The sequence below is a fragment of the Ammodytes marinus genome (assembly GCF_949987685.1).
Source record: "Ammodytes marinus genome assembly, chromosome: 6".
NCBI lineage: Eukaryota > Metazoa > Chordata > Actinopteri > Uranoscopiformes > Ammodytidae > Ammodytes > Ammodytes marinus.
The window spans coordinates 12,182,686-12,195,050 of NC_137235.1; the positions used below are offsets into that span (position 1 = coordinate 12,182,686).

At 39.5% G+C, this 12,365-nt stretch overlaps 1 protein-coding gene across 1 annotated transcript; it reads right to left on the bottom strand.

Annotated features, from left to right (window-relative positions):
* Nucleotides 1-8,213: 8,213 nt before the first annotated feature.
* On the bottom strand, nucleotides 8,214-11,998 carry ccdc86 (coiled-coil domain containing 86). Its single transcript, XM_080028788.1, has 4 exons — nucleotides 11,341-11,998; nucleotides 10,325-10,454; nucleotides 10,139-10,213; nucleotides 8,214-8,713 (listed from the first exon to the last, which is right to left on the bottom strand). The coding sequence occupies exons 1-4, from the start codon at nucleotides 11,898-11,900 to the stop codon at nucleotides 8,558-8,560; spliced, it is 921 nt and encodes a 306-aa protein (XP_079884914.1). The 5' UTR covers nucleotides 11,901-11,998; the 3' UTR covers nucleotides 8,214-8,557.
* Between the last annotated feature and the right edge of the window lie 367 nt (nucleotides 11,999-12,365).

The following is a 12,365-nucleotide window of genomic DNA, read 5'->3' on the forward strand; positions in this document are numbered from 1 at the left end:
GGTGTGTTATAGAGTCGCAAGCCTTAATGGGGATATAAGGGGCGGGCTAACGGGTTCGGTAGGCTCTCTTCTTTCTCCACAACCTCACAGTTTTACTTCATATTCAAAGTTATAGTCTCCAGACCAAAACATAGCGTCACACAGCTGAGCTTTCCATGGACAGAGGCCAGAAGATGGTACTGTTATGATTTTAATTTCTTTTTCTTTTTCCAGATAGGCTGTAGGGCTTCCCAAAGATGTTCCCCTTTTCAACAAAGCGTTTGGCGGTAATGAAACTCCTAGTTCTCAGCCCCCCTTCAATAAAGCTCCTAGAAAATATGTTTTAAAAGAATAATGTTAAAATTAAAACGAAGTTTTAATATAGGGGAAGGTGGGGTGATTTGTGCAACTTTTTACTCAAAGTGATTTTAAAGTGAGGCCTTGACAGTTATGTCTCCAACTCAAATATGTACATATATTTCAGGATGTTGTGCATCCCTGGCAATAAAAACTTTGGATCTGGAATAAACTGTTTAAGAAATATAGCTTTCGGAAAAAAAGTTGTCTTGTCGCACAAATCACCCCACGTAGTGGGGTGATTTGTGCGTCATTGTGTCACAATGACAAAGTCACCATCATCATCTTTCTGGCCATCTGAACTCTCATCAGTGGTGTCGTTAAGTGGAATTGAGATGTCACTCTCTTCTGAGCTACTGTAGACAATCACTTTCTTTTGGTGACCAGCGTATACAGCCATGCCACTGGCACAACTCTCAGAAATGTACTTTGCACTAGTTGCTCCGTGCTTGTGGAACCAACTGCCACCTGACAAATGTGATTCCCCCTACATTTCTGCCTTTAAATCAAGGCTCAAAACCCATATGTACACCCTGGTGTTTCCTCCCCATTAACTATCTTACCTCTGCACTACTATCTGTGTTTATGTGGATGTATGGGCTTTACGTCTTTTATTTTGGTTATTGTTATTGTACCTTCATTGTTTACCTACTGAATGCACTATGTACAGCACTTTGGACAGTGCAAACTGTCATAAATGTGCTTTTATAAATACATTTTACTTACTTACTTACTTATAACTCACCCAGGCCCTTGCGCACAAATCACCCCATCCCCAGAATTTTGGATAATAGGCATGATGCAGCAATTTAGGGTTGACATTGTGCTAACTATATAGACTCAAAGTGTAGCATACCAAAGCACTAAAACATGTGTCAAATGTTTTCAAACGTGTCTATAATTGTTCAGACACAATAATCAAAAAAAACCTTGATCATGGAAATTTTACTTTGAAAGGCAAAACACAGTTTTTTGAGCTTAAACGTGCTTATATCTTATTCCTTGTGTCTCCCTTCTTTACAGGATGAGTCAAATGGACGGCTCTTCTTAAATATGTGGTCACATTTCCAATTTCTTCCACGGTTTTCTAGAAACAAGGGGTTTTGCAACTTCCAAAATGCACAAATCACCCCACCTTCCCCTATGAATAAAATAGAATATACTATAGCCTAAAATAGTGATAATGTATATTTTTTAAATGTTTAATTTGGTAGATAGTGATTAATTGAAATTAGTGTAGACAGGTTGTGCAATAACTATATGAGCTAAATGACACTACACCACAATACACACTATGGAAAGGTAAAACTGGATGGAGACAGGAGCCCCTTTTACACAGCCAGTGAAAGCCGGGAATATGCCGGCCTTTCGGCCCTCCCCCCAGCTGTGTAAATGCGACAGTTGCGGAACGAGGGAAGAAAGGTGCGAGTGATCGTTCCGGGAATTTTACTACCTCGGGGGGTAGTAAGATTCCCGACACGATCAGTTCCGCCTCTCTGTTTAAATGCTCCAGCTTGTTGTTGCGGAACAGGGGGGCGTTTGACGTTCCATAGTCTACGTTCTAAACATGCGACCATGTTAGCAGTTGAAGGACGTGTGTTTAACATTAACCACGGCGGCCTGATGTCCCGTAATAATCACCAAATAAAAGGAACATCTAGCTGATCATAAGGTCCGTTGCTCAATCCAAACCCCCGCGCTTCATTTTGCAGAGTGTATGAGTCTATTTCTGCCCAGGAGAAGTTGTACAATGGAAAGCTAGGCTAGGCTAAGTAAGGGATAAAGTATAGCGAACGGGTCACTTGCTAGAAATAAAGACCGACAAGCTGAAGCAGGAGCCCGACGCGCAGCGGAGGGCTCTTGTTCAGCTTGAAGGTCGACCTAGTAACGGGGGAATAGTCTGCTCGCCCCGCTAGACTGTCTGCTTCAGCTGACTGAAGGCTCCGGCTCAGCTGTTAGCCACAGAGCTACTGTTTTGCTAACACATTCCGCCGCCGCTATTATTATCCTAAGTCTGAGCGTATATCCACACTTTATTTCTGTCTACAGTAACGTGACTTCACACACTGTGTGTATGTGTATGTCTGATTGGCAGATCGCTGCCCTCACAAAGAGACTCGCTCACAACCAACCTGTCACACACACACACACACACACACACACACACACACACACACACACACACACACACACACACACACACACACACACACAGAGGTGAAGCGGTCGGATTGATTTAGTCAGTTTGGTTAACTGTCCCAGTGATGTTGGACTCAGCGCGTAGCGAGATCAACTGGCACATCGTGGGGACAGTAAAATACGGCCCTCTTACTGCAAGCTCCAGCACTTCTGCTCTTTCTTTATATGTCCATGCTCTCAATTCACCGGCCATTGTTGTTGTTGTAAAGCAGCTGACCGGCGCGGCGCTAAATGTTTACGTCACACCTGACGCTGTTTACAAGCACCTCTTTCATTCCGGAGCGCTGTGTAAAAGGGACTACTGATGCGCCAGCAGGCCGGCGTTGCTTGGTTCTGTGTAAATAACACAGAAGCAAGCAAAGCCGGCATTTTGGAGTGATGTTGTTCCGTCAATATGCCGCAATCTCTGTGTAAAAGGGGCTAGGGATGACATTTATGTATCAACACATGTACCTTAACAAATACATCATCGGTACTAGCTTGTTTGTTTACAAGGAGTTGTTACACACACACACACACACACACACACACACACACAGACCCCCATAAAATGCCATATTCACTACTATTACATATACAATGATGGAGATATGTCAGTGTAAGGGGCTGCATCCAATCTGATGGTGACCCAAGCAGTCAGGGGTTTGGTTCCTTGCTTAGGAACACCTCGGCAGTACCCAAGAGGTGGACTGGCACCTCTTCAGCCACCAGTCAACATGCCGAGTGACTGGTCCCATGGTGGACTTTACAGGTTACAGTAATATGGACATTATATCCAAGTATCTGTCACACACATTTCCCCACAAGCTCTGTCTATTGTAAGTGCGTGTTTGAGGAAACATAAGCTTATGTACTTTGCACGTACAGCAGCAAAAATTGTATTTTATTTCCTTTTAGAAAGCATGAATGCGTTATTGCCACATTTTATCCTTGTAACAAAAGAGGCACATGTCAAAGGTTTACAAACGCCATTCATGTAATGAGGGTGAGGCATGTTTTTTGTGACGGTGTCACTTTGGCAAATACCCTCTGTCTCAACGAGTCAATTTGATGTATGTTGACACACCCAGGTTACATTTACGCTAATTAATCAGAGACCTTTCTCACTGCCCTGAGTGACCTAAGCAAACATAGAAAATGTGATCTTGTAATTACTGAGTGAGAATGAAATATCAGATGATAACTTCTTCATTTGCAGTCATGATGCAGCTTTATATTCAAAAGTCCAAAAGATCTTTTTACAGTTAAGTCCAAGAGCCGGTATCAACTCCTTATTGCATTTAGATTGAAAAATAACAAATGGTTGTATATATGTAAACGATCAGTAGTTACTTTTAAGAAAGACAGGGTTTAAAACATCAAACTGGTACAGTTTAACCTAAGTTAACGTTTGTGAACAGGTAGTTACGTAGGCTATAACTTGATTTAGAAAACAAAAAGTCTGAACCGTGAAGGAGAAGACTTGACAAAAACTCTATAAAACTAACTTTAATGAAGGTGAAAATAAAAAGAAAGACGTCAACCAAGAATTTATGAGCTGTACCAAAACTTTATTAGAACATTTTATAACTCATTGAATCACCTAGATTTCCAAAACCTATCAACACGAGTGCTTCACAACATGATTATAAAGTTATATAGGCTATATTGTTTAACCTAAATTACATTCTGGGTCCGGCAACAAATTTACACTGCAAAGACGAACTTGTAGAAAACAACACTGAAATGACACAAAAGCAGACAGCTCATGTAGGGGATCCCAGCACTTGCAGCTGTAGCAGTGTTGGTGGTAGTGGTGTTTGTCGAGCTGGTCGTCATAGCCGCTCCAGTTGTGGCCCCTGCTCCAGTTGTGGCCCCTGCTCCAGTTGCCCCGGCTACTGTGGCCCCTGCGACCGTTGCCCCAGCGACTGTGGCCCCGGCGGACGTGGCTCCTGCAGCTGCGGTTGTTTGAGCATTTGCCGATGCTTTGAAACAATTAATTTAAACATCATTATAAGAGATGATTTTGTCCCTTTCCCCCCAAAAAAACGTATAACCACTGTAACATGAGAACTTACTTACCAAAGATCAGAAGATGTATCAGAATTGTCAGAAGCATCTTAAATCTTACACCTTAAAGAAAGAAAACAATAGAATGGTGTTTAATGCCTATGCCCAACCAAACAGTTTCTATCAGAAGAAGAAAAACTTACCTTAAACCAACAAAAACTTTTAGAAAAAAAAGCTTTTTCTGCCACTTTCTGAAGTCTCAACACTGAAAAAGATTGTACTAACAAAACTTAGGCCTATTTGGATTATACAGCTAGCGTCCTATGAGGAGTGACGTGAGTGCTGCTCTTCTCGTCTCTGTAACTCAAACTCTAAGTTGGCCTTTTATATCATTAATGACTTGAAAAACAAGTGAAGAGACCCAGCTTTAAAAAGGTTTGAATGCTGATCATTCCTTTCACACTGGTCACCTTAGTAAAGCACTGAAAGGATTTCAAAAAGCAAACAAGTTGGTGACAAACTGAAGGAGTTGTCTTGCCGTGTGACACAAAGACACCAGTGTGCACATGACAATCATAAATTATTTGTGCAAAGGTTGCATGCAAAAATCTAACAAGGTTCATTGTTGTTCATTGAAATCAACCTGCTCTTCATATTTACTAACCTATTTGTGTGGGACGTACAATGCAATGTTTTTCACTGAGACTATGCCTTGTGGTGCTCTCGTTCACGTAGATGCTGAATTATCAATGGTCTGCATGTACTGCATGTAGCGGTTTATCCAAGGCCTCATAGTCAAAGCGCTTTACAATTTTTGCATCCAGTAATTTACCCGTTCAAGCACCAATTGTCTGGGTACTAGCCAACCAAAAGCAGTTTGGGGTTCAGTCTTTTCCAGGGACACATCAACATGTGGACAGGAGGTCGGTATGGAATCGCCAACTTTGGGATCAGTGGATGACCTCTCTGAGCCACAGACACCCGTACATTTGTCACAATCAATATCAGCTTGTTGTTGGAAGCCACCAACACAACACAACTTAACACCCTCAAAGAACATCTAAGTATCTGCATCTGTATCTTTGAAGTGACTTTCGCCCTTTTGGCAACAAGTGGTAGTTAGCCTACAGGATAATGGAATATTGAATTGAAAATGTATTTCTGATAAGGTATGGGTTGTTAACTTTGGAGTGGTCTTTTTTTGTCATTTGAATTATTATCAGTTGTTACCTTGGCAACAGTTTTTACATTTAAATTTTTATAATTTGAGAAAACTAAAATATATAGTATTAACGTGAACGAAAGAGTCATAAATTCAGGAAAGTAGTTCGGTAATGTCAGTTACACAGAAACGTACACTCAGTTGCCATTTTGTTAGGTAGGCCTACACCTAGCTAAAACTAATGCAGTCTATTACAACAATTTTCAACCATTAAATGCCAATTATTAGCTAAGTGTCCCATATAAACTGGCAACTGAGGTGTTTGTTGATGTAAGGTACCATTAGCCACCATAAGCTACTGGTCATACCCCAGAGGAAAAATGAACTGCTCAAAGCTTGCTTTTCTACAGCTCGGGAGACACATTTGAGATTCTCATCTCAGCCTCATTTTAGTTTCTATTTGGTCTGAAATGTTTCTCATATTTACACATTATCATTCACACACACATTGCAATTTAGGGTTCAGTGTCTTGCTCCGGGACACCTCGACATGTGGCGGGGGCACAGGGAACCTTAAACAACCACAACTTTTACCTAAGTCTGAGAATTCATTGAGTGATTGTGGAGAGCTTTTCATTTGCTCTGTCTGAGCTAAGTATGAGATGCATGAACTGAAGCTGGGATGAGACTAGATTGAGTTCATAGAGAGAGCTCTCTGATTTCTCTTTCTGAGATCACAAAGAGACACCAACAGTTGAGAAACTCTGAGAATTATATTAGAGTTTGATGAGATCCCTTCTGAAACTTAAAATAAGACAACATTGAGATTTAGTACATCTTATTTCTCTGGAGAGAAAAAATTAGAGACAGGAGAAATAAACCCCAGTCTTAGGTTGGTGTCACACAGATCTCATAGTTGTCTAGGAGAAGTAAATGAAACATGTTTCAGATCTCTTTTCAAATGTTCTTTTCCTCTGACCAGACCAATGAAAGCTGTAGCAACACAACCCCTGAGTTCATCAAAGTGATCATGGATGTGTTTGATTGCTCTGTCATGACTTCAAGTTGTCAGTTGTAAGAGGAAGATTGTGCCATTTTCTTTCTATAGTACCAGGACCTTGAATCTCATAGCCATTGTCTAGGCCTACTTTAAAATGCCTCTCTGTTATTGGCCTACTGAACCGATAGCCCGAGCAGTCACCTGGTACCATGAAACCGTTGCTTAACACATCGGAAAGAAATGTAGGCTGTTTGTCTGACTTTAGAAGCAGTGTGCCACCCTAATACACAATGATGATATATGACAGTCTTGACAACTCGCTTCATAGTTTTGTTTGGAAATTGAAAAAAGATTACAAACATAATTTCCAAAAGCCCAAGTTAAAATTACATGTTTTGTCTCAACGACAGTCCAAAGATATGAAGTTTCCCATCATAAAAGAAACAGAAAAGCATAAAAATTCTCACATTTGAGAAGCTGATGCCTATAAATATTTCAAAATAGATGCTGATTATTTATTTCCTTTCTATTGATTAATTAATTGTTTCAGCTGCTCTACTTAAAAAAAATGTCCCAGCAACATCAAAACACTGAGAGAATATTAACTATTGCAAATATTTGCTGCTACAATAAGGACCCCCAGACGCCCCTTCTTAATGTTTTACTCCTCCACTAATATAATTGTGGTATTTGGTGACTCAGTTCTTCTTCCTGCCTTCTCAGATAGGCTCTACTGGTAAGTCTAAATTAGTATATGATCTACTGTTCAAAAAACTCTTCATCAACCCCACTCATCTGTTTATTTAAGTCAGGTGAAACAAACATTATAGTCAGTTTTGTCAGTATTTTACAGGCCTAAAGGAAATACATGGTCCTTCATGAATAAAGAATATTGAGAGTTCATTGGCGAATGGGAACGGTCTGGAATGAGGAATATGTTCTGGGAGTGTAAAAGATGACTAAGACAGAATGCAATTGATTAATAGATGGCCCTCACCCCAGGGACTAAAAGCAGCAGTTCATTGACGTCATTTTAAAAGTATTTATCAAACCATACATGGTAAACACTGTGGCAGGTATAGAATCACATGAGGGTATGGGTGTAATGAATGCATCTGGTCTTCTACAATGGTGAAGTCTGTTCTATCATTGTTGAAGGTGCATTAAAGGTGCTACGAGGAACTTTTAAATAAATATCAATACTGATTTATAATGCCCTGGATGATTTATGAGTTGGACAGTATAACTACATGGATGTTCTCCAAGATGAAATTGTATAACAAATTAATATGTTTACCCTTGTGATTAAGAGTGATGATGGTAATGTCACTAAAGTAATATTGCATTTGAATTGTTACATGTCACTTTGTCAAAATGACTATACTCAGCAAAAGAATGCAAAACTATTCCACTTATTGTTGTGCTAATGGTACATACTTAAAATTCAGCAAACCTCCATTGTACCTTTACATTATTTTTAAACCCGTGTGTATCTTTCCCAGCCATCAATTAGTTTGACAATTTGATTAACAGTAAAAATTTCAGTTTTATTGAAAGTAAAATACCGTTTCTGAAACAAAGTTCGCCATAGTTTTTCAGGCACAGGTAAATAGGCAACTCAAATCCCCCCAAAAAGACAAGGTTGAATCTTACTGGTTTATTGATTATCATCTTAATGCCCACAAGTCCAGCAGAAATCACACACAATTTTTTTTTAATTGAAATTTTCCTTTTATTAATATACTTTTTAGAAAGTTTTTATTAAGTTTATATGTAAATACTTGACCTCGAGTTTTGTTTTATTTTAAACATCTTTATATAAAGACATGTAAGCAAAGTACTGAACGGACGCATTTTTACAATCACAGTCTTTAGGTTGAAACCTGTTCAACTTTGGTACTTTTTAGCCCTTTAACAGCCTTTTCAGCTTGCTTCTGAGACTTCTGTAGCAGAGCCAATGTGTCTCTCTTCTCAATTTTCCTGAGCTGCTTCTTCTTCATCCTCTTGATCTTTGACGTGTTCCTGATCTGTGATTTGAAAAAGAGAAAAAAAAAAATGACAAGAGATTATTAACAGCTCAACATTTTTGTTGCACAATTCAAACTTCATGTGACACTTCAATGCGTGCTGAAGACAATATCATTATAATCATATATTTTTTTATGAAACAAAAAAACATCTAAGCTAAATAAACCGGTTGCTCTATTCATAAAATATGTCATTTTATTTTCAATCCCAGTTGGAATCCCAGGTGGAACATTCAACGTGTTATTTTACTATACAAGATATTAAACGGAAGATGGTACTATAAGGGATCAGTGGGCTCTGCGAGATAAGCTTTTCAGTTGCTAAACATCCTTGTTTGATCCACTGAGCTTGTAGTTTCTCAAAAAGCTACTGTGAAGCGTTATACCAGGGGTGTCCAAACTACGGCCCGCGGGCCAACTGCGGCCCACTTTTTATTGGCCCGCGGCTGATTTTAAAAATATAATGCAATATGGCCTTTTGAAATTTTTATTTATTTTTATTTATTTTTTTTTGCATTTCTTAGTTAACCCACTAGTGCAGGGGTGTCAAAACTGATTGATTGGCCCTTGGCACATTTTAAAAATATAATGTAATATGGCCCTTTTAATTTTTAAATAATCTAAATGCACTCATTATATTACAGAGAAATATGTCCCATAAAAGAAAAAGAGCACCAAGGCCATCCCAGAGGACCCTGCATAATATTTTAATTTAAATTAATATTATTATGGAAAATCCATGTGTCCTTCTCCAATAGCTTCTAATTCATCTGACACAGTGTTTACATTTTTTTTCATACAAAATTCTTCAGCTTTAGCCTCTTAATTTCCCTCTCAAAGTGCACCAGATTCATGTATTTCACTTTAAAAACTTAAAAAAATCTCCCGGGGGGGCATACCCCCGGACCCTCCTTGGAGGGGCGGGATCTCGGCTGGCTACTATTTTCACCAAGCTGGACATTAGACGTAAAAGCAGAAAACACTGGGTGTATTAATGGCATTTAACAAGAGGGGGGGATGTATCTTTTTAATGTGCAAGTAAAGTGTTGCCGTGAAGAAGGATTACAATTTACGAAGACACTATGAAACTAAACATCAGAGCAGCTACATGTCCTGATAAATGTGTTATTTTTGCAAAGTGGCCCGGCCCTTCGTAGATTTTTCTGTATGTGGCCCTCAGTGAAAAAAGTTTGGACACCCCTGCATTATACCTTCACTTTTCTTATATAGAATAAACATACGTGGTTTTAATTCCATATATGTGTACTGTTGTTATTATCATTTTCTTGGTTCCGACATTTCAGACCCTCTACATTGTGACCAGTCTATAAAACAGTTAATTCTATTATATTCTATAGATCCTGATGGGTGTAAGCTTGAACTGTGTAAAACCTCCGAAAAGGTTTTGTGTGCGACTTGACGTACCACTTGTACGATCTCCGATTTGCGTTCGTTCTCCGCACGACGTTTCAGGTTGTCTTCTCTCCTTTTCCTCTTATCCTACAAAAGAAAGGAAATACAGTATCAATGTTTGTTTTTGTATTTTTTTAAAGATGCGAGTACTATCATTGTTGCGAGGGTTCAAATAAAAATCACACAGCTTTTGCTTACCTCTTTCTGTTTGGCCTTCTCCCCTTTCAGCTGCTGCGTGTACAGTTTCACCTGCTCCTTATCCCGCTTGGCCTCCATCTTCTTTTCCCAAGAAGAGCACACAGACTTATCTCTTACTACCGCAGAGAACCTAAAAAAAAAAGACATGTAGCAGATGAATACGTCATGCAAGACATATTCTGCTAGTGTCTCTCATTTATCAAGTAGTGTGTGTAAATGTATCAAGAGGTTACGTGAGGACAGATATCGCCGTAGCACTAAAAGCTGAGTATTTAATAAAGATTGGTCATTTCCGTCATAACCAAGTCTATTTAATTAGGTGCTTGTGAATAACGATGCTTGTTTAGGCCAACTTTATTTTATAATATTCTTATTTTATAAACCTCTGAATGGTTAGTTGAATTATATCATTTCAAATCACATAATAGATCATTATTTCTTTCCAACACCCGACGGATGTAAGACTTGCTAAGACCAAAATGCTGTCAGAACTCAGATTTGTAGTGAGGTTTGATTCTCAACCCTAATTTATATTTCAACTAGTATACAACAATAAAACAATAAAAAAAACTTCCTCGGCTCACTTATTTGTCTTTTTTCTTCTCAATATTGTTTTTCGTCTTATCTGGAAGCATATAAAAAAAGCTATAAAGTGTATAAAACGTCCTAATTTTTTGTTCTTCCATGTGGCCCTAATACTCTTCCGTAGATGTGTGTGACCTCCTGAATAGGCTATTATTGTTAAGTAAGATCAATGAAAGTACATATAAATTGTACTTAACTATCCTACTTTTACTTTGTTGTTTTGGACTGCAGTAATATCATTTCCTTGTAAGTTTGTCTGTGGAGGAAAATCTCCAATAAAATATGAATGGTAAAAAATGGATTTGAGTAAAAGTGCCATCAGTGCATATAGGCCTAGTGTCACATTGATGTCATCGGAATCTTACTATATAGGTTTGTTGTAAAGGGAAAACTGAAAGAGTAGGAGTGATGTTTACAGTATTATTGTTTACCTCAGCTTGTTGCGGTTCTTCCACACTCTGCCGGATTTGGGTTTTCCTAGTGGGATCACCGGGTTTTGCGTTCCGGGACCACCTGAAGCCAAACGAGGCTTCTTCTTTGGGATGGTTTCGGAACTTTTGGGTCCAGTTTCTACAGCTGCAGGCCCGCACAGCTTCATGTCTGTGACACCGTTAACGTCGACCCTGGCTGTATCTGTGTGTGTGTCTGCTGCTGCTTCCTCCGTGTGGGGCACCAAGGGTTCGGGCACTGGACACGGTTCAGGGTCTTCACACACAACGGGTGTCTCCTCAGCCACACTCTCGGGGATTCGCGCCGCCTGCTCGGTGTTTTTCTCTTCCACCGCCGGCAACTCCTGGAGCACGGTCCTCCTGGTCTGTCTCCTGGTTCTCGACGGGGTCTCTGAGTCCAGCAGTGCGGCAGGAGTGCGCACTTTGCGGCCGCTTCTGGTCCGTCTGGTCTCCGGCGGTGGTTCCTGATCCTCCTCCTCCACCATGCGTCCCACATCAGATACTTCCTTCTCTTCTGTCATAGTTCCCTGCCTCTTCGACATGTTCTTTTGTAATTAAAGTGAAATTCACTTCACCACATCTCTATGATAAACTTGTGTTCCCACTGCACCGTTCCCACGTGTGTACGTTGACTTGTTACTTTATTTCCGCTTCTGTAGCGGATGGTAAACAAGCTAGCGGTACATTACCGCCCTCTACTGGTGTGGAGTTTGACCTGCAAAACAAATCAAAACTTTAAATACATTTTAAAATACTGTTTTAATAATTAAAACTTTGGCTGTTTACTCAACTTTATTTTTAACCAAAAAAAAGAGTCCCCAAATAAACCCTTACAAAATCGTATTATTACAGTCCAACATGTATGGTAATGTAAAATATAAATACCGTATATTGTTCAGGACTTTGGCCCATAATTATTTTTGCAGTGATACATAAGCTAGGAGGATCTCTTCAACTTTATGTAATGTGGACAATTAGTATTTTAATAGCCTATAATCTTCATCATA

Coding starts and splice junctions, on each gene's coding strand:
- ccdc86 (XM_080028788.1), bottom strand. CDS start 11,900: ATGTCGAAGAGGCAGGGAACTATGACAGAAGAGAAGGAAGTATCTGAT. Junction 10,455..11,340: donor AAGAACCGCAACAAGCTGAG/GTAAACAATAAT, acceptor TTTTTTTTTTAG/GTTCTCTGCGGTAGTAAGAG. Junction 10,214..10,324: donor AGAAGGCCAAACAGAAAGAG/GTAAGCAAAAGC, acceptor TTTCTTTTGTAG/GATAAGAGGAAAAGGAGAGA.